At 47.9% G+C, this 25,777-nt stretch overlaps 1 protein-coding gene across 1 annotated transcript in view; it reads left to right on the forward strand.

The window, feature by feature from the left end:
- DNAH7 (dynein axonemal heavy chain 7) overlaps positions 1-25,777 on the forward strand; it is an 880,767-nt gene that overhangs the window by 571,927 nt on the left and 283,063 nt on the right. Inside the window, exon 45 of the mRNA XM_075317837.1 lies at positions 16,269-16,454. Within this exon, the coding sequence (XP_075173952.1) occupies positions 16,269-16,454 (186 nt within the window). The remainder of the gene's footprint in view (positions 1-16,268; positions 16,455-25,777) is intronic.

Genomic DNA, 25,777 nt, shown 5'->3' on the forward strand with positions numbered 1-25,777 from the left:
CGCCGTGCATGCGCATTGCCGTCACCAGCACCGCGCATTTGTGGGGAGCGCAACACAGGCCAGATGAGGGAAAGTGTGATGATTGGATGCCGCATATACAGGGGGCGTGTATACTGCAAGTGAGTGAGGGAAAGAGTGAACTGGCCTGTGGATTGCACGCAGCTCGCGCGCCGTGCCTGGCTATTTGCACAACGCGCAAGCCGGGCACAGAGCACAGGTCAGAGTGTGTAGTGGACTAGCAGGTGATGGAACAAACGTCAAATGGGCATAAATGATCCAGACCATATACAATGGGCCAGGTGACAGTCCTATACAAGTGAATGTGACACGTGGATAGCAGATGACCGATTCAGGTGCAAGTTGGTGAGGAGATCAGGTAGAATAGGAAGCCTAAAATAAAAAAAGATAATTAGAGGCGAAATTTCTATATAATTAAGACTATATCATAACTAGTCCTTATACTGGGGTTTTACAATATGATGCATAGGAGACAAATAGAGATACCAATAAGTACATAAGAATATAGACAGACTGAGGAGTCACCAAAACAACAATTATAAATATGAATAATTAGTGTATCACAATTGATGGACCTATTAAATGCACATATCGTGTTCCCTATTGAGACCTCTAGGTTCCAATGTATTAAGGGTAAATATCCAATAGGATTCCCTTTCCTTAAGAGCACATATACGGTTTCCACCCCTTCTGGACGGAGGAACATGTTCAAGCACCTGAAACTTAAGTTGGGCGATAGTATGACCATGTGTGATGAAGGGATATGGAATCGGCAGTAGGACTTGTTTACACCTTATTGTGGATTTGTGTTTACTTATGCGGTCTCGGATATGTTGGGTAGTCTCTCCAACATATCTGAGACCGCAAGGGCATTTGATCAGGTAAACTACAAAGGAGGATTCGCACATGAAAAATCCATGTATGGGGAAAAATGCGGCCTGACAAGGGATGAGTGAAGGTGTCCCCCTTGGTAAGGTTATTGCACTGAACGCAGTGGTGACATGGAAAATTTCCTTTTTTGGGGGTCCCTAAGAAGGTCTGTCTTAGGATGGTCTTACTGGAGCCAATATCAGCCCTAACCAAGTTGTCACGAAGATTACGGGGTCTCTTGTTACAAAATAAAGGTGGCGACTTGAATTCACTCACTTCAGGGTAGGCTTTACTCAGGAGTGGACAGTGTTTGCAGTGGACAGTGGTTGCATATGGCATATGCACGAGATGCGTGGAACATTTTTACCGGAAATGGGTTTTTGTGAGGATCTCCTATCAGCAATCTCCGCTGGGTATCCCCTTTGGAGGAATTTGTCGCTCATCTCTAAAGATCTTATGTCACGCTGTATGGGATCGGACACGATACGTTCAACCCGTTTATGTTGGGAGATGGGGAGTCTGTATACAGCAAAAAAATACACATAAAATATAACCTTTAATGAGTCTCTTTAAGAAGAGGATTCACCTTACCTCTGTAAAAACAAAATCTGTCACAGAGACTGCCGTGCTATATTGCCCACTTCTATTAAAGGGATCAATGCACTCTGTCACAGAATATGTATATAAAACAGCTGACCACCAGGCCAAAGATTAAGTACAAAATCATCCGTTGACAACACACCTGGGAAAAGAAGTGGCTACCCCCACTCATGTGTTGTCCACACAAATATGCAGTAGTCCTTAAATAGGGGACCAATGCAGACTAATACGTAACCAGTTGGTCAAGTATCACGTATATCATTTCTGACCAACAAGCACCAGTGGTTCAGAATAAACATGGCAATGCTCCTAGATACCAAAATTCACCAGAACAATGTACATGTAGAAAAATTGGAACAATCTCACCAATTCAGGTGCATTCAGTTTCCACAATCATCCGACGGACAATTTCCCATCTTTATAGGCGTCTCCACAGTCCCTTTAATACTGGACCTGGGATCCCTTTAGATTAAAGGTCACTGTCCTTCCCAGATTCTCCTTCTCCCGACGCGTTTCATATGTCCCATAATCATCAGGGGAGCTTGAATGAGGAGATATAGGTTCCTGTTATGAAACCTTTCATGGGTTTACTATAAATAAAGCAAAAATTGTAGGGAATAAACGGGGGATGTATGTATAAATGAACCCCTCTAAAAGAGGCTTTCCCAGTAAAGGTACAATAGAGAGCAGGTGACTTACCAGACGGTTTAGCACCCCCCTATGCTAATATATACATGGAACATTTTGAAGAATCTTATATCTATAATCACCCGTTATGGTTAAAATATTCCGTCACCTGGAAGAGGTATATTGACGATATTTTTATGATCTGGCGGGGCGACATAGCATCTCTATCCCAGTTCCATACTGACATTAATTCATTCAGACAGGGCCTTTCTTTTAGTATTCATTACGACTACCATAGAATCAATTTCCTAGATACCATGGTCATATTATCCAATGGCACCTTAAGTACTGACCTATACGTCAAACCGACGGATCGTAACAGCCTCTTACACTATACAAGTTGCCACCCTCGCCACACCAAGCAGAGACTCCCCATCTCCCAACATAAACGGGTTGAACGTATCGTGTCCGATCCCATACAGCGTGACATAAGATCTTTAGAGATGAACGACAAATTGACCAAACGGGATACCCAGCGGAGATTGCTGATAGGAGAGCCTCACAAAAACCCATTTTCGGTAAAAATGTTCCACGCATCTCGTGCATTAATACCTATCATCCTTTTTCTCCCCTGATCAGGAGTGCCATATGCAAACACTGGCCACTCCTGATTAAAGCCTACCCTGAAGTGAGTGAATTCAAGTCGCCACCTTTATTTTGTAACAAGAGACCCCGTAATCTTCGTGACAACTTGGTTAGGGCTGATATTGGCTCCCGTAAGACCATCCTAAGACAAACCTTCTTAGGGACCCCCAAAAAAGGAAATTTTCCATGTCACCACTGCGTTCAGTGCAATAACCTTACCAAGGGGGACACCTTCACTCATCCCTTGTCAGGCCGCATTTTTCCCATACATGGATTTTTCACGTGCGAATCCTCCTTTGTAGTTTACCTGATCAAATGCCCTTGTGGTCTCGGATATGTTGGAGAGACTACCCAACATATCCGAGACCGCATAAGTAAACACAAATCCACAATAAGGTGTAAACAAGTCCTACTGCCGATTCCATATCACTTCATCACACATGGTCATACTATCGCCCAACTTAAATTTCAGGTGCTTGAACACGTTCCTCCATCCAGAAGGGGTGGAAACCGTATACATGCTCTTAAGAAAAGGGAATCCTATTGGATATTTACCCTTAATACATTGGAACCTAGAGGTCTCAATAGGGAACACGATATGTGCATTTAATAGGTCCATCAATTGTGATACACTAATTATTCATATTTATAATTGTTGTTTTGGTGACTCCTCAGTCTGTCTATATTCTTATGTACTTATTGGTATCTCTATTTGTCTCCTATGCATCATATTGTAAAACCCCAGTATAAGGACTAGTTATGATATAGTCTTAATTATATAGAAATTTCGCCTCTAATTATCTTTTTTTATTTTAGGCTTCCTATTCTACCTGATCTCCTCACCAACTTGCACCTGAATCGGTCATCTGCTATCCACGTGTCACATTCACTTGTATAGGACTGTCACCTGGCCCATTGTATATGGTCTGGATCATTTATGCCCATTTGACGTTTGTTCCATCACCTGCTAGTCCACTACACACTCTGACCTGTGCTCTGTGCCCGGCTTGCGCGTTGTGCAAATAGCCAGGCACGGCGCGCGAGCTGCGTGCAATCCACAGGCCAGTTCACTCTTTCCCTCACTCACTTGCAGTATACACGCCCCCTGTATATGCGGCATCCAATCATCACACTTTCCCTCATCCGGCCTGTGTTGTGCTCCCCGCGCATGCGCGGTGCTGGTGACGGCACTGCGCATGCGCGGCGTGCGCTCCACAGGCATCACACTGCGTTCCACCATCCAGGAAGTGAGATGGTTGATACCAGCCAGCTCACACTATATAAAGTATTGCCACCATTACACATTGCACGCTTCCCTGGGGCCTATACCCTGTACCAGCGCCATAAGGTATGTGTATACTGTCTTTTTCTTCCTACTATCCTGCACTGGCAGGCCATCACTTACACTCTCTCTCCCATGCTTTCCCTTAGATTCATAGCACCATACTGTGCCTGACAGTGTTACTTTAATTACATTAGTGCCTTCCAGGTATGTGCCCTAACCTGTGCTATTTTGGTGTATTTTTTCACACTCTTTGCCATATTTAAACTCCTCTTACACTTTTATAAGGTGTCTCATGGAGTCCTACAGGGACGCCTGACTCCCTATTTATGACATCAGTGCCTGTTGATTTCTTCTTTATGCTACGCAAAGGTAATATGGATACTAGACCTATTATATCCTAGGACATATGTACCTTGTACCTTATACTGGTGTTATCTATTCATGCATGGATCTCCTCTATCCCTATTTGATTTTTATAGCATTTATGTCTCTTGGAGGCAACTGAGAACCATTCAGTGAGGGGACCACACTATTCCTTCTTGTCTCCCCATAAAATCTACCTTTGACCACAACACGGTAATTCAGGTAGTTTGTTCTTCTTATGTATGTCCTCCTATGTATATCTTCACTTTTACTTTTAATTTCCACGTTTTATTTTTCACTCTTGCATGTTTTGCCCTTTTTTTCACATCTCCTATCATGAGATTGTCCATACATTATTATGATGCAAATGTCTGTGCTGAACTCTATTTAGGATCACCCACAAGTATATATTATTTCCAGTTCTGGATAAAGACTTCCTGCTACCTCTCCCATTTTTACTCTCAAGTGCATAAGGTATAGATATTGTTATACACTCATGTCCCTGATGTATATGAAAAAGAGAAAATATGAACTGCTATTCTATGTCTATATTTTCACGATATGTCACGTGACACTTATTCATTCTGTTTCCTACATAGGATTTCATATTTGTTCTTTCACTAACTATTGGCGATGCCCATATGCAATAGAACATATACCTTCCCACTGTTCATATAGGTGGGTGCGTTGCTGTACTTATCTCTTGTTTTGATACTAACATGCACTTTTCCTTCTAGATAGGTTATCGGTATAATTAATTCTGTTTTCCATACATTTCTACAACACAGATGCATTTATTATGTGCAATACAAGATGATCTATTGATCTACTGTAAACAGCCAATTGTGATACGTTTTCTATGTGACACTGTATTGTCAATACCATACTATGTACTAATTTTTGTATTGACCACAACACAGTAATTCAGGATCAACCACAAGTATATATTATTTCCAGTTCTGGATAAAGACTTCCTGCTACCTCTCCCATTTTTACTCTCAAGTGCATAAGGATTTCATATTTGTTCTTTCACTAACTATTGGCGATGCCCATATGCAATAGAACATATACCTTCCCACTGTTCATATAGATAAACTTTGTCCATGATTAAGACCTAAGTTATATGGTCGAAACGTCGGACGTTCATTATTTATCCTTTGCACAAATAAACATATTCAGCATTCCAAGAACTTGCTCTGTTATCAATTATTTTAGTGTGCCAGAACTATCTCTATTCGATTGACTTTTATTTTTTCTGGGCACCTACTGTATACACAGTGAGCCAGACATATTCATTTTCAATCTCCAGATGCACCGGCAACAAACGAAACGCCGATTCTACATCCGCCTTTGCCATCATTGCACCACGTCCCACTGCTCGTACCAAATCCAGTGCTTTGTCAAACGAGACGTAATACACCGCTGACAATTCCGGCGCAATGCCATCATTCACAGACGACCCCTCCGGAAATGAGAGATGATGAATTAGCCGAAATTTGTTCGGCTCCTTCTTCGGCAACACCCCCAGCGGGGACACCACCAGATTACTGCACAGCGGGCTCTCAAATGGGCCCCCCATCCTGCCCAGCTCAACCTCTTTACCCAACTTCTCACCCACAACCATAGGGTGGTCCCTCGCCGACCGTAAATTACGACAAACTGGTGGCAATGCCTCAACCGCTGACGGAATCCGAAAACCATACAAAAACCCAGACCGCAAAAGCAACACTGGTCCCCCATCCAGAAACCTATTTAAAAACGGCGCTGGCGCCTCTATTTTCACTGGCGTCCTCCCTTTTTCCAGAGCCGTCCCCAGCCTTACCCTTCCCCTTCTTAAAACATTTGGACAAACTATGTCCCCCCCCGCAGCCGGAGCACTCATGTTTGTACCGACACGCTGCGCCAAATTTGCACTGGCCTTCATTAAATTGCCAGCAAAATCCCTTTTTCTGGATACCCGAGGTCCCGGCTCCCATTCCCCCGGTGCCGCCACGAAAGGGCTGGCTCGGGGCCGCCATTAAACGCATCCATAAGGAAATGTCCTTATGATCCCACCACATGCCTGGCTGCAACGCCTTCCTCTGCCTAAACTGCTCATCATATCGCAACCATGCCAAGTCCCCATACGTGTGATACGCCTCCCCAATTGCATCCATATAACCGAACAGAGCCGAGCAGTGCTCCAGCTCCTTCTCCCCTATCACGCTTGCCAAAATTGCGAACGCCTGCAGCCAATTAGAAAAAGAACGAGGAATGAGCCTATAACGGCGCTTTTCTTCCTCCTCCTTTTCCTTCTTGGAATCGCTCGGCTTCACCTTGTCTAGGTTAAATTTTTCCAGGGGCAATAAGGAAAATATCTCCACATACTCCCCTTTCCAAATCTTTTCCCTCGCCTCTTTTTTGAGGTGTGCCCCCAGCGGCCCCTCAAAGCACACGTACACCTCGCTCTTAGCCCTGTCATCCAGCCGCACCACCTCATCCTCCTTTTCCTTCTCTTTCTCTACCGCCTGTTCACCCACGGAATCCACTACTCTGCTAGCTGCTCCTGCCCCTACTGGCACTTCTCGCTGCTGACCGCCGCTGCGCCATACGCCGCCGACCCCGTCCAGGCTGTCGCTGCCGCCGGCGCTCGCGCTAAACCCTGCAGAAACCATAGTAACTGACTAAGCAAAGCTAACCCCTCTGGCGCTGCTGTGCCCGCAGCCGCCTCCCCAACACCAGCACCCTGCGCCGCAAGCAATGCCGAATCCACGGCTAGCTCACCCGACCGTGGCGCAGAAATAGAAATCGGAATTGCGACGTCCTCCGCCATCTGCTTCTCTGATTTGTCCCCCGACATGAGGGCTCCTTCTTCTTCCTCACTGTAGTCATCCTCCACCATCCTAGCTCCAGGGGACGCAGCCGATGCGTCCCCTCCACCACAGCCACCCTCCTGGGCCGCCGCGTGGGCACTGGCATTCGAAATCCTCAGATTTTTGTGCAACGACAACCCACGAGACCGGCCTGTCCCCTGAGCTGCCACCGGCCGTATCCTCTTCCTGGAGGAGCCTTCCCCCCTGGGCTCAGGGGGCTTCCCGCCTCCGCATCCTGTCCACCAGGGCCGACGACCGTACCATCTCGCTGGGTCCTCCCCCGCCCGAGGGAGACCGCTGCTGCCGGGCGCCGTGTGGAGGACCTGAGAGACCTTGCAGGAACCGCAGGGCTCCCGCCGTCCCTCCTGTTCACTGCAGCTGCACGGGTATCCGGGTGTCGCCTGCCCACACCGGCCCCCCCACTGGCTGCCTGTGCCCGGCCCCCCGCCGCCCACGGGGGGTACTGCTGGCCTCATTCAGATGCTGGGCACGCTCCCAGGTGGAAGGCGCCGCAGAGACGTGCCCCACCGCCGGGGGCCCGTCGCCGGGAGCGGGCCCCAGGCTGGACACGCCCCCTCTCCGTGCCTCAGGTCCCCACTGGGCACACTCTGGATCCCGAGCTGCCGCCGGCCGGTAAAATCGATCCCGAGGCCCGGGACCGGAAGTAGGCCCCAGGCCGGACCCGCCTCCATCCAGGCCACCACTGGCCTCAGTCCATCGCCGGGCTCGCTCGACGCTGCTGGGCTCTGTACTCCAGCCCGAGGCCCGACATCGGAAGAAGCCCCCGGGCTGGCCACGCCCCTTCCTCAGCCGCCGCGGCCTCGCCGGAGATTCCCCCGGTGGCCGGGGCTGACGCTGGGAGCTGCTGCCGCCCACCCTGCCACGGAGGGTCCCGAGGGGGGATCTCGCTGGGCCTCCTCGCCCCCCCTGCGCCTGTAGAGTACCTGAGCGGGGGCCTGGAACGCCGCCCGCGGCTAGAGGGGGAGCGAGGGGCAGGTGCCGATGGGGAAACCCAGGCAGCCCTGACGTGAGACTGCACTGCCTGGGCCCAGTGCACCGCCATCGCTGCTCTGATCAGCCTATTCAGCTCCTGGAGGTCCGCCATGCTGCTGCTGGTTCCCTGGCCCTGGTCCTGGGTCTCCAATCTGTCGCCGTCCGGAGTCAAAGGGAGGTAAGACCCCTCCCCAATCACTTATATACTCCCCTTCCTCCCCTACAGGGACCCTTTTCCACCAATCCCCTATATTTTCCCATAATGCCCTTATTTTAACTTTATTAACCCCCTCACTCCCTCCCTTCCCTCTGGTCATGTCGCCCCTCCCCCCTATGGGGTCCATGGCTTTCTTTACCACCACATATTGAGTACATAATTTATAATAGGACCATTACCTCTACAACACAACACACATTATACAAAGATCAATAGTACCACCATACACCATATATACCACTACATAATGACTAAAATGAATTAAGCAGTTACTAAATTAAAAAAAAACCAAAACATGCTATTAAATGATTGATATTACCACCATTTGGTGGCCATACATTGGTAGTTACCAGTCCTGCCAACCTCTGTACAGAGATTACAGTACTAATATAGATGGTATAGTGACTTACAAGTGACGTTCTTTGTTGTCTTTAAGTTTTCTCGTCTTTTTTATCTAGCCCAACATGACAACCTCTTCCAGCCAGGACTCATCTGTAGAGACTACAACAAAGACAGATCTGACTTTTCACATTACCAGCACCATCCTCATTTATTCCCAACCAACACTAACTCCCTGCTTTTCCAATACTTCAAAAATTGTCATTACTATGATTAGCACTTCACCAATTAATGCTACAAAGACATTGTGCCAAATAGCGGGGGGTCTCTAAAATTAATTGTGTCCCATAGAAAGTAATAAAGCCCCCACTGTGCTACTTATCAAGCAGTGGCGTAACTAGAGTTTTATGGGCCCTGGTGCAAAGTTTGGACCTGGTCCCCCCCCCAACACGCACCCGACACTCGGGGTACGGGATAATGACGCTGACACTTGGCTCTTTGCCTCAGCACCCAGGCTTCCCATGATCTGAAATCCCTCTCTCTATCAGCACCCAGCGTTCCTATGTTCTGATATCCATCTTGTCCTCAGCACCCAGCTTTCGCATGCTCTGCTATACATTTTTCCCTCAGCACCCAGCTTTGTCATATCAGAGCATGGGAAAGCTGGGTTCTGAGAGCAGATGTATAGCAGAGCATGGGAAAGCTGGGTGCTAAGGGAAAGATCCTCTTTCCTTCAGCAGAAAACGTTCCCATCCCATGCTTGTATCTTTGTTCCCCCTCGTATATAGTTCTCCAAATACAATAATGGCCCCCACATAGCCTTCTATATAGTATAAAGAGTCTCACATAACCCTTCATATATTAGAATGCACCCCCATAGTCCTCCATGTGTTATAATGCATTTCCCATAGTCCTCCTTGTATAAAATAGCCCTCATAGCCCTGCAATTATTATAATGCAGCTCCCATAGTCCTCCATGTATTATAATTCACCTCATAGTTCCCAGTATAGTATAATGCACCCCATAGTCCTCCAAATATTATAATGCAGCCCTCATAGTCCTGCATGTATTATAATGCACCACCATAGTCTATCTATAAGGTAGCCCACATAGCCCTCCATATATTATTATGCAGCCCCATAGTTCTATATGTATTATAATGCAGTTCCATAGATCTTCATGTATAATGCACCCCTATAGTCCATGTATAAGTTCTCTTTCATATTGTATTATGCAGCCCCATACTACTTCATATTGTATTATGTAGCCCCATAGTACTCCATGTATAATTAACCCCTATAGTCATGTATAAGGTGTTCTTCATATTGTACTATGCAGCCCCATATTCCTCCATGTATAATGCACCCCTATAGTCCCTGTATAAGTTGTCTTTCATATTGTATTATGCAGCCCCATACTCCTCATATTGTATTATGCAGCCCCATACTACTTCATATTGTATTATGTAGCCCCATAGTACTCCATGTATAATGCACCCCTATAGTCATGTATAAAGTGTTCTTCATATTGTACTATGCAGCCCCATACTCCTCCATGTATAATGCACTCCTATAGCTTATGTATAAGATGTTCTTTATATTGTATTATGCAGCCCCATAATCATCCATGTATAATACACCCCTATAGGCCTCTGGCCACCGTGTACTCACTGATTTAAAAAAACAAGTCCTCACCGCTCCTTGTTCCCCCCCGCTGCTCCGGTCAGCATTCTCCTGTCCTGCACTCTGCAGTCTCAGCACAGCAGTCATGCAGTAGTGACGTCACCGTGCACTGCTGCACTGAGACGTCAAGTGCAGGCACAAGGGAAGAATGATGAAACATGGAGCGGAACTCTCCGATACAGTCTTCATCATTGCTGTGTGCAATGACGGGCGAGGGTCCACGGGTGAAGGCGGGCTCCCCTAACTCACTCACAGGCCCCATAGCGGTCGCGTAGTCTGCCACAGAATAGCGAAGCTCCTCTCTCCCAGAGAGGAAGCGGCTGCTTCTCTGTATTGCGGGCGCCGGACCCCTAACCCTGCCGGGCCTCTTCGCGATGGCGACCTCTGCGCGCGGTTGTTATGCCCCTGTTAGCAAGTACTAATGTCAGATACGCTCCATTGAAAGTGATAATATCCCAAGTGCCCCTCCAAGCAACAACTACCTTTGAGTAACTCCTTTAAGTAACAATGCCCCCAAAAGTAATAATTCCCTCTAAAAGCCCCAATGAAAACTAGTAATGCATCTATTTAAAACAAATAATGACGTGAGTGACCCTCCAGGCTCCCTAAACATTGTATGATAGTCCCTACAAGTCCCTATACACTGTATGATGGTCCCTACAGCTCTCTATACACTGTATGATAATCCCTACAGCTCCCTATACACTGTAGGATGCTTCCTTCAGCTCCTCTATAAACTGTGTGATTGTCCCCACAGCTTGCTATACACTGTATGATGCTTCTCACAGATTGTTTTTCACTGTAAGATGGTTCCACAGCTCTCTGTATACTGTACAATGGTCCCCACAGCTTGCTATATGCTGTATGATGGTCCCATAGCGCCCTATACAATGTAAGATGATCCCTACAGCTCTCTTTTACACTGTTTCAATGTCCACACAGCTCTGTATACACTGTATGATGCTGCCACAGCTCTCTTTAAACTGTATAATGGTCCCTACAGCGCCTTCTATTTTGTATGATGATCCCACAGCTTTCTATACACTGTATGATGATGATGCCACAGCTCTCTATACACTGTATAATGGTCACTAAAGCTCCCTATATTTTGTATGATGATCCCACAGCTCTCTATACACTGTAGGATGGTCACGACAGCTTTCTATACACTGTATGATGATCCCTACAGCTTTCCTATACACTGAATGATGATCCCTACATCTCCCTATATACTATATGATGGGCCTTACAGCTCCCTATATACTATATGATTAGGCTTACAGCAACTTATACACTCTATGATGGTCCTCACAGCTCCTTAAACACTGTATGATGGTCCCTAAAGCTCCCTATACTCTGTATGATGGTCCCCACAGCTCCATATACACTGTATGATGGTCCCTACAGCTCCCTATACTCTGTATGATGGTCCATATAGCTCTCTCTATACAGTATGATGGTCCCTACAGCTCTGACTTCTCCCTAAATAGAATAAGGGCCTCCACATCTCCCATATAGTATGATGGCCCCCACTTCTCTCTATTTAGTATGAGGGACCCCACTTTTCACATATACTATGATAGCCTCACTTCTCCCTATATATTATGAGGGTCCCCACTTCTCCCCATATAGTATAATGCTCCCCATTTCTCCCTATATAGTATGATGGCCCCTTCTTCTCCCTATATGCTATGAGGGTCCCTACTTCTCCCTATACAGTATAATGGCCCCCACTTTCCCTATATAGTATGAGAGCCCCCACTTATCCCTATATAGTATGAGGGCACCCCACTTGTCCCTATATAGTATGAGGGCCCCCACTTCTCTATATATAGTATGAGGGCACCCACTTCTCACATATAGTGTGATGGCCCCATTTCTCCCTATATAGTATGAGGGCCCCCACTTCTCACATATAGTATGATGGTACCCAGTTCTCCATATATAGTATGAGGGTCCCCATTTCTCACATATAGTATGATGGCACCCATATCTCCCTATGTAGTATGATGCACCCCACTTCTTCCTATATAGTATAATGGCCCCTTCTTCTCCCTATATGTTATGAGGGTCCCTATGTCTCTCTTTATAGTACAATGGGTTCACTTCTCCCTATATATTATGTTGGTCCACACTTCTCCCTAGATAGTATGAGGGCCTCCACTTCTCCCTATATAGTATTATGATTCATACAACCCCCACAAATGTATAATGTAAAAAAAAACAAAAAACAATAAAGATTATACTTACCTAATGCTCGGCACCACAGCCTCCATCTTCTCTTTTATTGTGGGCTTGCAGAGGCATTGCAATGCAATTGTGGCGCCCTGGACTAGCCAGGTCGTCACAGATAACACACAAACTCCCCCGCCCCCATTAGACAGGGACACCAGCCAAACACAAAACCCTTGTTGCCTCCCTCCAGTGTCTGATGTCCACACCAGGTGGGGCGGAGCCAAGCGGTTGTCCCCACCCACCAAGGAGTTCACATGCCTGGAGGCAGGAAAAGTGACAGATAGAGTTTGGAGTTTGAAGTGAGAGGAGTGAGCACTTGGGTGTCTGGGTTTGTGGCCCAGGCACTGACAGCAAGGTTGGCAGACGGTGGTGGCCGTCGGCAGGAGTGGTGAAGCAACGCGGAACCGTAGGACCAGGGTCGGGTGTTGGCCCGCCGGTACCGACCGGGGAGCGAAGTGAAGCCAGCACACACAGGCAGGGCCATCGGACCCCGACCAGGCTTGGAGCCGCTGACAATAGTCAAATCCGAATGTGACCGGAACCCCAGGGGTTTCCTAACAACCAAAGACCCGATAGAAGGCAACCGCCCACACCGTGAGGGTATACAGCTACCGCCTAAGGCTAGGGACCAAAGGGCCATCGCCTGCGGGCAAACGGGCTCCTCCGGCATCCATACACCGGGGAGCGGACTACCGTTGGAGATCCATAGTAGTCAAACGAGAACATCAAGGTGCATAGAAAGACAGCCGCCATCACCTGTCCGGGGAGAGACACTGCAGCCGGCTGCGGGACCCGTCTATCCAGCCGTTTGGTTTACCGAGGACTTTGTGCATCTCTTACTGAGTGAGTACACCCGTGCCATCCGGCACCGCGCCGCGCTGTCCCTGCAACCCTGCACCTCACCAACCCTGCCTCCCCGTCACATCATCGGGCCCAAGGACCACTGACCCCTACCCACGGAGGGGGAAAACAACATCCCAGCTGCTCCCTACCATCGCTCCCAGGATCCCCGTCACCAGCAGCGGTGGTGCCCATCTTCACCACGACCCGTGGGTGGCGTCACGGACTAAATCCCCCAAACCAACCACCCTTTTCACTCACGGGCGAGGAGCACCGCTCGAGTCCCCGGATCCAGCCCACCGCACAAGCCACCGAGCAGTAGCAGCAGCCGCAGCAGCGCCGGACCTGAGCGTTAGCGAGCACGCAGCAGCGGCGGCGTCCTCCCCGCCCGCGACCACTTGGCGTCACGAACAGGATTGAACCCATCTACTTACCAGTAGAAGTGCGCCTTGTGATCTCCGCCGGCGGTGTCCGGCCGAAAATTTTGAAGCGCCGCCATCTTGGCGCGAAAATCTCCTGCTCGAGCGTCTTCTCTGAGCAGGGAAGGCATGAAAGCGAAGCCCTGCCCCCAACAAACGGAAGTGCTGAAGAGAACCAAGGGGGGGGCGGGTGTGTGTCTGCCTAATGTAGCCGAGGCTATAAAAGCGGGGACGCCAGGACTCTGCAAACAATTGGTTCCTGGAACACGGCCACGCATGATGTCCTGTCCGTCCGGCACCGCGGAAATCCCCGAGCCCACGCCAAGAACAGCGGCGTGAGTGGAAGCCCGGACCGCACAGATGTGCTGCCGCCTTCAAGCCCAGGTCCGGTTCTTGATGGAGCGCTGGGTGGCTGAGATGGAGGAAGTGGCGACGGCCGTGCGGAGATGCGAGGTGGAGGCAGAGTTGGAGGAGCGGGTAAGCGACCCACGGGCCTGTGTCCGAGAAGGACTAGCCGCTGCGGCTGAGGGGCCCGGCCTGCGCCCGCTCACCCTCCTACCTCCCCCGCCATCCGTACCGGTTGCTGTCGCCCCTCCGCTCGGTTCGCTACCCCCAACACCGGTAGCGGAAGCCAACCCGTCCACCCTAGAGGACCGGCCTGGGGGCGTTGTTCGGGAACAGCCTGTGTCCCTCCCGCTACCGTGGAAGGCCCCGCGGGAAGTAGCCGTCCGCGATGAGAAGCCGTCGGCTCCGGAAGTGGCCGCACCCGAGACCGTCCCGGCTCCGGTAGTCCGCCCAGCCGTGGAAGAACCGGCCGCTGCCGGCCCGAAGGCCCAACCGGTGAAGCTAACTGACCCTGAGTTCCCCGCCTCGGCTGAGGCTGCGCCGGGCTGCCACTGTCAAGCAGCAGTACAGGCCACGACACCGCAGGACCCCCACGAAAGAGAACCGGTAGTGGCCGGTGTGGGCGCGGTCCAGCGGGGCCCGACCCGGGCGCAGGAGTCTGCCATCGCCCCTTATTGGGACAGAGAACCAAACCCGTTGGGCCGGGAGCAGCAGAGGGCCAGCAGTGTGCCAGCACACACAGGCAGGGCCATTGGACCCCGACCAGGCTATTTGACAATAGTCAAATCCGAATGTGACCGGAACCCCAGGGGTTTCCTAACAACCAAAGACCCGATAGAAGGCAACCGCCCACACCGTGAAGGTATACAGCTACCGCCTAAGGCTAGAGACCCAAGGGCCAGCGCCTGCGGGCAAACGGACTCCTCCGGCATCCATACACCGGGGAGCGGACTACCGTTGGGGATCCATAGTAGTCAAACGAGAACATCAAGGTGCAGGGAAAGACAGCCGCCATCACCTGTTCGGGGAGAAACACTGCAGCTGGCTGCGGGACCCGTCCATGGTTTACCGAGGACTTTGTGCATCTCTTACTGAGTGAGTACACCCGTGCCATCCGGCACCGCGCCGCGCTGTCCCGCCGCTCGAGTCCCCGGATCCAGCCCACCGCTCGAGCCACCGAGCAGCAGCAGCCGCAGCAGCGCCGAACCCGAGCGTTAGTGAGCGCGCAGCAGCGGCGGCGTCCTCCCCGCCCGCGACACAATGACGTCATTATGCTACATGCGTGGGTACACTGATGTCTCATAAAACGCATACCTATAGTGGCCTGTGGTTCAGGAGACAGACAGTAATAGAGCATGAAGCAAAAGCTCCATATTCTATCACAGGATTTAACTGTATCAGTGACAATATGACTCCAAACAGTTCAGTGCACAATTGCAGGAGATCTAGGGCTCCAGGCAAGACGTTCAGGGCTGAAGCCCCAGATGACACTAGTGACACCCCTGCTCCAGGGCTTATTAGAAATGAAAGAGGGAGCTACCAGTATGAGACATGTAGATCATGAGAGCAGACTGTCAGTTATTACATGTCTCACACTGGTAATGCCACCTTTCATTTACAATAATCTCTGGAGGCACATTCATGCAGATCAGTATCCAGCCCATAGTTCTTAACAGCTCATTTACATATTAAGAAAAACACAGATTTCTCTGAAATAAGATTTTGGATCGCAGATGGCAAGGTATCATCTTATGCAGCTTCCTATGACCTATATGCCTATGTAGACTACTTAGAATGGTTGATCTTACTTACAGATATCCTGTAACAGGTCTTTATGCATCTACAATTTAGTAACATAAAGTGGCTCTAAAGGTAATCCATTCTTACATGGTAATAATCAACCAATATGTACATTTATTCTATCCCGACATTATCAGGTTGATCTGTGCAGCAAAAAACTGGATCGAGCTGAACAACTAATTGGAGGATTAGGTGGAGAAAAGACAAGATGGAGTCAAACTGCAATAGAACTTGGAGCACTTTACATTAACCTCACGGGAGATATTCTCATATCTTCGGGAATTGTGGCTTATCAAGGAGCCTTCACATCAAGTTATCGACAGGTACATCCTTGATGTTTCTTTTTACCTTTACAACAGAAATTGTTTTTCATCTTTGCTTTTCATTCTGAGGCTGCACACCTTTTCCAGTAAGAAATACGAGGGAGTCATTTTTTCTTTTTCATCTTCTGTGTGTGTCCACTCTTTGTGGCTGCCATTATCTGTTCTTCCTGCTAATGAGCTACTGTCATGAAGATCAAAAAGTGCATATTTACTGCTGAATGACACCAAACTTCTTCCTGGGAGAGACGGTGTAGCTATGGATTCCAATTAAAACTCCACAAAGTCTTTGTCATTTTTAACAAACAGTGTTTAGCACATTACATTATTCCTCATATAAGCGGTCATAGGGGCAGAAGATCCTTACAAGAATTGATCTTCTGTTCACTTGGTAAACACATGGCAATTATTTATGTTTTATAACAGTGGTTACTTTGATATTCACTACTGTATATTTTCCTTTTATGTACACATTATATATACAATGTATACATTATATATACATTGTATTGGTTACTATATACAGGGTGGGCCATAAGTATGTGTAGCGCTCCACGGGGCCTCAGGGGTTACTCGTCATCGGGCCAGTGGTTTTGTGGGGTTGCTGTGACTGGCCTGACCCGACTCCATGGCCCCGCCGGCTACATGTAAAGGACAAACAAGCGGGTGCAAGGTGTAAAGGGGGATGGAAGCAGGATGAAAGGTCCCTGGGAAGCGTGTCACCGGTTGTAGCGGTGACTGGGGTCTCGGCCTCCTCCGCCACAGACCCTTCCTGTGACTTTTTTCTTTCAGGAGCGGTGTTGGATGGGAATGTGAGATGCTTTGCAGCGCCACCCGTGGTGTGCGGCCAGGAATTAGCCACCACTGCGAGATGTTGCTCTCCTCCAGGGCTGATATTAACGCAGCCCAAATACTCCAGCTCCCCACAGGTGGAGCGAGCCCCAGGGAGGATGAGGGCGAAGGGGACGGATGGTAGCGCCGAAGCACAGGGCGGCGGCGCCGGCAATGACAAGGACAACACTGGGGCTGCAGTTCAAAGTTCCTTTTGCTCACAGTTCTTAAAGCTCCCCAAAGATGCCGCTTTCCGCCGCCATGGATAGACTCCAGCCGGTCCTGGGTGAATAGGAGGCAATCACCGATGTCTGTGGAAATGTGTTAGACCTTCCTCCTTATGCATGGCTGTGGATCCCCGTTGCTTAAAGCAACTTGGGGACTCGCTGTCCGTATTAAGTATTCCGCCCCGTGTGCAGGTGACGCGGGTCCTCACCGTGAGGCCTGGCTGTAAACCCGACCCCGGATCCTATATGTGACTGTGCTTCGGGAAAGTGGGTGGTGGGCGAATGGACATGGAATCCCGATCCCCTGCAGATTTGTTAGAGACCATGAAGGTTTCCCCAACCGAGGACTCTGCACCCCGACTGCGCTGGCACTGTGGGAACGGTTAGGCTCGACCTCAGCTACCATTTCTCCTCTGTCTCACCATCTCCACCGGTCGCCTCTCATTCTATTCCAGTCTTATTCCTGCAGACTCTGTGCAGTGTTGTGGCCCCTGGTCCTGGGACAACGTCCACCAGTCTCCCATCCCCAGGAGCCTTGCTCTCCTTCCTCTCTTAAGGCTGTCTGCTCTCTCCTGCTCCCAGTCTGAACTGACTAGAAACTATTTGTGTTTGCTCACTTCCTCTGGCAGCCCCCACCCTTGAGATGACTCTTAATGGCTGTTGCCCTGGTAACCTTGAATTCTCCAGACTATCCTGCTTCCTGTGTAAGTGGTGACTCATAGCTAGTTGTTTTGTAAGTGAAAAAAACAACACCAGTGATTAACTCCTTCATCGCCCGAGTCCAAGCATTGCACTTTAAATGAAATGCAATGTCCTGTGGCGACTGAGCTTCAGGGGCGCCACATATGGATACACCCTGATAAAATGAAAGTGGTTGCTGATATCACCTTACCGTTTATGGCATATTACTACATGGGAGGGGCCAAATATTTGAGGCCGGGTGACGCCCATGGCAGCCATCTGCAAAGCCTCCATTTTGAATTCAACTTTAATTTTTCCAATGGAAGGGAGTCATGTGACACATCAAAACATAGAGAATTGAACAAGAAAAACAATGGTCTGCTCATTTGTAAGGTAGCTGTATTCATTATTGAGTTATTGACACGTTTGTGATATGGAACAACGACAGTAACCCGCTAAAGGATGTGCTCAAAGTGCTGCCCATTGTGTTGATTTGTCAGTGCGATTCTCTTCTCCCACTCTTGACACACCGAGAGCAATACCGCAGAAGAAATGCTACCACAGGCCTCCTGTATCCATTGTTTCAGGTGCCCCACATTCTCGATTCTGGATCTGCGGTATTGCTCTCGGTGTGTTAAGAGTGGGAGAAGAGAATTGTGTTGACAATTCAACACAATAGGCACCACTTTGAGCACATTCTATAGTGGGTTACTGTCATTGTTCCATGTCACAAATGTGTCAATAACTCGATAATGAACAAAGCTATGTTAAAAATGAGCACACCATTGTTTTTCTTGAACAATTCTCTATGTTTGATGTGTCACATGACCCCCTTCCCATTGAAAAATTTAAAATTGATTTCAAAATGGCGGCTTTGCAGATGGCCGCCATGGGCGTCACCCGGCCTCAAATGTTTGGCCCCTCCCATGTACTACTATGCCACAAATGGTAAGGTGATATCAGCAACCATTTCCATTTTATCAGGGTGTATCCATACTTATGGCCCACCCTGTATAATACTAGCTGTAGTACCCAGCATTGCCTGGGATAGTAACTGTCTCTCTGTCTCTCTCCCTCTCTATCTCTCTATCTCTGTCTGTCTGTCTCTCTCTCTCTCCCTATCTGTCTCTCTCTCCCTATCTGTCTCTCTCTCTATAGCTTCCTGTCTCTCTCTATCTCTCTGTCTGTCTCTTTCCCTGTCTGTCTTTGTGTGTCTATCTGTCTCTTTTTCTGTCTGTCTTTTTGTCTGCCTGGTTGTCTGTCTCTTTCCCTGTTTGTCTGTCTCTTTCTGTCTGTGTCTGTCTCTTTCCCTGTTTGTCTCTGTCTGTCTCTGTCTGTGTCTGTCTGACTCTTGCCCTGTTTGTCTATCTGTCTCTCTGTCTCTTTCTCTGTTTGTCTGTATCTTTCCCTGTCTCTCTTTCCATGTTTGTCTCTTTACCTGTCTGTCTCTTTCTCTGTCGTCTCTTTCCCTGCCTATCTGTCTCTTTCAATGTCTCTTTTTGTCTGTCTCTATCTGTCTGTATCTTTCTCTGTCTGCCGCTTTCTCTGTCTGCACAAGGAGTAGAGGAAAAACCAGCACCTACTAAGGAAATAAAAAAACCCCATTTATTGCAAAAACTTTGCATATAAAAACATAATGCAATATTAAAAGTAGACCACGTCTACGCATTTAAGGCCCCAAAAACTTAGTCCTTAGTGATGATTAAGGGCCAAGTTTTTGGGGCATGAAGCGCATAGACGTGGTCTACTTTAAATATTGCATTAAGTTTTTATATGCATGGCTTTTGCAATAAAGAAGGGTTTCTTTTGATCTCCTGAGTAGGTGGCTAGTTTTTCCTCTACTCCTTGTGCATGCTTTTCGGCAGGATCCAGCCTGTCTTGGAACCGGGCTCTAATCTTTTCACCACATGAATTGCAAGGTCTAGGTGAGGTGTTGGATTTTTTTCTCTATGTTTGCTTTCTCTGTCTGTCTCTTTCCCTGTCTGCCTCTTTCTGTCTGTCTCTCTCTTTCCCTGTCTGCCTCTTTCCCTGTCTGTCTCTCTCTGTCTGTCTGCCTCTTTGCCTGTCTGTCTCAGTCTCTCTCTCTGTTTGTCTGCCTCTTTCCCTATCTGTCTCTGTCTGTCTGTCTGTCTCTTTCCCTTTCTGCCTCTTTCTCTGTCTGTCTCTTTCTCTCTATCCGTCTCTCCACCATATTATCTCACACATAAGCTTCTTATGCTAAAAATGTCCTTTGTTGCCTATCACAACCCGTCGCAGCTCCTATTAATGACCTGTAGCTCCCAGGTCCATTGACTTTAATGTAACCAGTTTTTTGGCAAATAACTGTAAAGCGCGGGGTTAAATTTTCCACTCAAAATAGTCTATGACACTCCCTGAGTCACATGGTGTGTCTGTGCAAAATTTTGTTATTGTAAATACAACGGTGTGGATTCCTTTAGCAGACACACACACACACACACACATACACACATACACACACAAACATACATACACACATGCATACATATTTACACTCACTGTTATATATTATGTTTATTATGGTGCAAAACTACAGCTGTCCCTTAAAAAATAACAAAAGTATGTGTGTGCATACAATCATGGAAAAATAAAAAAGTTTGATAAAAGCTAACATTTTTTTTCCTTCTTAAGCCTGCTTTACATGGTACGACCGATTGTGCGATTTCACAATCGATCGTACCCACCCCGTCCTTTTTGCGTCACGGGCAAATCGCTGCCCGTGTCGCACAAAGTTAGTAACCCCCGTCACACATACTTACCTCTCGTGCGACCTCGCTGTGGGCGGCGAACGTCCACTTCCTGGAGTGGGAGGGACGTTCGGCGTCACAGCGTCGTCACACGGCCGCCGGCCAATAGAAGCGGAGGGGCGGAGATGAGCGGGACGTAAACATCCCGCCCACCTCCTTCCTTCCACATAGAGCCGGCGGCGGCCGCTGGAGGCAGGTGAGCTGCTCATCGTTCCCGTGGTGTCACACGGAGCGGCGTGTGCTACCACGGAAACGATGGTCAACTAAATTAAACGATTTTATGGAACCTAACGAGCAGTACCCGACTCACGATTTGTGAGCCATACTGCGTCGCTAGGAGGTGTCACACAGGCCGGCATCGCCAGCGATGCCGGATGTGCGTCACAAAAACCGTGACCCCGACGATCTATCGCACGATAGATTGCCTGGTGTAAAGCAGCCTTTAATGGAAGGGGATTGCTTGATTTAGGGCTCGTTTTACCCTACATTTATGAACATGCTCCAAAATGGAATGTGTCAATGCTGTTCATATATTTATAAATAGAGCTATTGTGGCATGCTGCATCAGATGCTGTACAGGCTCCATTTGTCTCTGTGCCACTGTTCTCATCCCTATGCGATGGACCTGGTGCCTATGGCTCTGCCAGGGAGAAGGAATATCCGGTATTTTTATTCAGCTGGTATGGCTAACACACTGAATCCGCTTTCTGCTGTTGGTGACATTTGTTCCTTCGTTGTAATGTAAGCAGTTTGCAGTGATTTCCTATAGATGTCACTGTTGGTCCAGACTAAGGAGATCATATTACTCATGGATAGAAATAGCTTCAGAGTTTTTATTCCAGCTCATTTTTTGATCTGTGTCTGTTCCACTGATCTTCTGTGTACCTCAGCAAAATAAGCCAAAGTAAAGAGATTTATTAGATAAGATCTGGTGTGCAGGAATAGCAGCACTGTTATCTTGTCATAGATATGCAGACATTGATGAATATTTGTGTAACTATTAAAAAAACTCCAGGGTTAATTATTTCATTATTTCAGAAAACTTTTGTAGTTAAACCTCATTGAAATTGCACATCCATCACATAGCGTTTACACTTTGTGCATATAGAAATGTGTTTCTGCAAATGGAATTTCTTATAATTGGCCATTGAATGAAAAAAACTCTTTGCAAGCCTTGTATCATTCTCCAGGAATAGACATGTTGCTATATGAAGCATGCACAATTTCTCTGCTGATCTGTGCTCCTGGAAATGATGCTCTGTTTAATAAGGGCATCAAATCTGACAGGTTAGTTAAAGACTGGGTATTTTATATTTCATTGCATTGCAATCACTTTTACAAACAGAATCCCAATGAAATTGACACTTTGGATATTATTGCCATGGGGGGGTGGGGATGTTTCAATAGAATTATCTCAGGAGTAGAATTAAAATTGAACCCTTCCTTTTATCCCCATTCTCTACGTACTGTAGCATAACATGTTGGACATCATGTTGTACCATGTTATAGAACTGTAAGTTCTGCTCTGTATATCTACCTTTGCTTTAGGGATCAGAAATAATACCCATTCTATACAGTGCATATATTCCTTAAGAATCCATATACATAGATTATGGCACTGATTCAGACCCGCAACACACATCCGTTTAATTTGTACGTGTGCGGTACGTATTTGCACATACCGGAGACACGTACACACGGAGACCCATGTTGTTCTATGGTAGATGGCACACACACGTAAAATCGCACGGAACGTGTGTCCGTGAGGTAAGTACGTGTGTGCTCTTTTCTACATGGACAACATGTCCGTTTTTGGCCAGCAGCACGCAGGCACGGACCCACTTTAGTCTCTGGGTCCGTGCCTGCACGTACCGCGCACGGAGTATGTCCGTGTTCAGCACGTTTCGTGCATGTGCGTTTTTACACTAGCGATCTTATTATTTTTTTTTTTTTAATTAAATTCAGTATACTTACCTTTTTTTTCTGCTATTCTCAGTCATACTTACATTGGCGCTCGTTTTTTTTCTTCCCCCGGCTCATACCGCTCCCCGATCACCAGCGCGCCGAGGAACAGCTGTGCAGAGAATACGCGGCAACAATTACTTTGAATATGCCGGCCGCTCATTAATCAATCTCGTATTCCCTGCTTTCCCCACCCACAGACGCCTGTGATTGGTTGCAGTCAGACACGCCCCCCACGCTGAGTGACAGCTGTCTCACTGCACCCAATCACAGCAGCCGGTGGGCGTGTCTATACTGTGCAGTAAAATAAATAAATAAATAATTAAAAAAACCGGCGTGCGGTCCCCCCATTTTAATACCAGCCAGATAAAGCCATACGGCTGAAGGCTGGTATTCTCAGGATGGGGAGCCTCACGTTATGGGGAGCCCCCCAGCCTAACAATATCAGTCAGCATCCGCCCAGAATTGCCGCATACATTATATGCGACAGTTCTGGGACTGTACCCGGCTCTTCCCTATTTGCCCTGATGCGTTGGCAAATCGGGGTAATAAGGAGTTTTTGGCAGCCCATAGCTGCCAATAAGTCCTAGATTAATCATGTCAGGCGTCTCCCCGAGATACCTTCCATGATTAATCTGTAAGTGACAGTAAATAAACACACACACACCCGAAAAAATCCTTTATTAGAAATAAAAAACACAAACATATACCCTGGTTCACCACTTTAATAAGCCCGAAAAAGCCCTCCATGTCCGGCGTAATCCAGGATACTCCAGCGTCGCATCCAGCTCTGCTGCATGGAGGTGACCGGAGCTGCAGAAGACACCGCCGTTCCTGTCACCTCCACGCAGCTAATGAAGGCAATAGCGCGATCAGCTGAGCTGTCACTGAGGTTAGTCATGGCCAACGCTGAATACAGATGATCTTGCTATTGCCTTCATTAGCTGCGTGGAGGTGAGAGGAGCGGCGGTGTCTTCTGCAGCTCCTGTCACCTCCATGCAGCAGAGCTGGATGCGACGCTGGAGCATCCTGGATTACGCCGGACATGGAGTGCTTTTTCGGGCTTATTAAAGTGGTGAACCAGGGTATATGTTTGTGTTTTTTATTTCTAATAAAAGATTTTTTCGGGTGTGTGTGTGTTTATTTACTGTCACTTACAGATTAATCATGGAAGGTATCTCGGGGAGACGCCTGACATGATTAATCTAGGACTTATTGGCAGCTATGGGCTGCCAAAAACTCCTTATTACCCCGATTTGCCAACGCACCAGGGCAAATCGGGAAGAGCCGGGTACAGTCCCAGAACTGTTGCATATAATGTATGCGGCAATTCTGGGCGGCTGCTGACTGATGTTGTTAGGCTGGGGGGCTCCCCATAACGTGGAGCTCCCCATCCTGAGAATACCAGCCTTCAGCCGTATGGCTTTATCTGGCTGGTATTAAAATGGGGGGGGACCGCACGCCGTTTTTTTTTAATTATTTATTTATTTATTTTACTGCACAGTATAGACACGCCCACCGGCTGCTGTGATTGGGTGCAGTGAGACAGCTGTCACTCAGCGTGGGGGGCGTGTCTGACTGCAACCAATCACAGGCGTCTGTGGGTGGGGAAAGCAGGGAATACGAGATTGATTAATGAGCGGCCGGCATATTCAAAGTAATTGTTGTCGCGCATTCTCTGCACAGCTGTTCCTCGCCGTGCTGGTGATCGGGGAGCGGTAAGTATGAGAGAGGGCTGCTAACTTCAGTCACTCGGGGGATTAGCGGTCACTGGTGAATCCTTCACAGGTGACCGCTAATCAGTACGCGGCACACAGACAGAGCCACGGCATGACAATGAAGTCGGGTGAAGTTCACCCTAGTTCATTCTCATCGCGCAACTCTGTCTGCTGTCAGCCGACATGTATCAACGACATTGTGCAACACACAAACGGACATTCCACACGGACATTCCACGTACACATACACGGGCATTTTACACACAAACACGGACATTTTACACGTACACACGGCTCGCATACGCCATCACACGGATGCCATACGTACCGGAGAAACACCCCAAAAAAACGGAACACGGACACGAAAAACGGACCGTGTCACATGCACGTTGTTTTTGCGGAAGTGTGTTTTTAGGCCTCATGAAGACTGGTGATTTTCTTCTTGATGAGGCAGCGTGATGGAGTCAGATGCTTCAGATTCATGAGTTCCACATCTCTTCATGAATCATGAGCATCTAACCAGTGGCGTACACCTCCAAGCGCCATGTCAGAAATTTTACTCCAGTCCCTGAATAGAGTAAGATTTCTGGCTTAGGGAAAGCCACAGTGCGTCATGTATTAGACAAGATGTGGTGACATTTTGACACATCTAGGAGAAACCAATCTAAAATCGACAAAAATCACAACTATTTTGCGTATCTCTGACTGGCATCAAAGTTTACGACTTTTCAAAGTAAAATTAGTGAGCCCATACATTCTGATGAACTAGCTAATACTGTATGTTCCTAACAGGAGCTCAAACATTCTAATATATACCTACCAGGAGCCCATACATTCATATGTTCTCACAAATATATAGCTATCAGGAGCCTATAAATTCTAATGTCATCACTAATATGTATACCTTACCTGAACCCATACATTCTGATGTCCTCAATAGTATGTACCTACCAGGAGCCGATATATTCTGATGTCCTCACTAATATGTACCTAAAAGGAGCCAATACATTCTAGACACACACACAAAGACAAATAACTAGTTAATTTCCTCTTCAGCTCTTCCACAGAGTCCAGCACCTACGGTGATATCTTGGTCACATGATCAGACACAAGATCACCATGTCACCAAGGGTCTTAAAGTT

The sequence above is a fragment of the Anomaloglossus baeobatrachus genome, chromosome 7 (assembly GCF_048569485.1).
Source record: "Anomaloglossus baeobatrachus isolate aAnoBae1 chromosome 7, aAnoBae1.hap1, whole genome shotgun sequence".
NCBI classification, from domain to species: Eukaryota; Metazoa; Chordata; class Amphibia; order Anura; family Aromobatidae; genus Anomaloglossus; species Anomaloglossus baeobatrachus.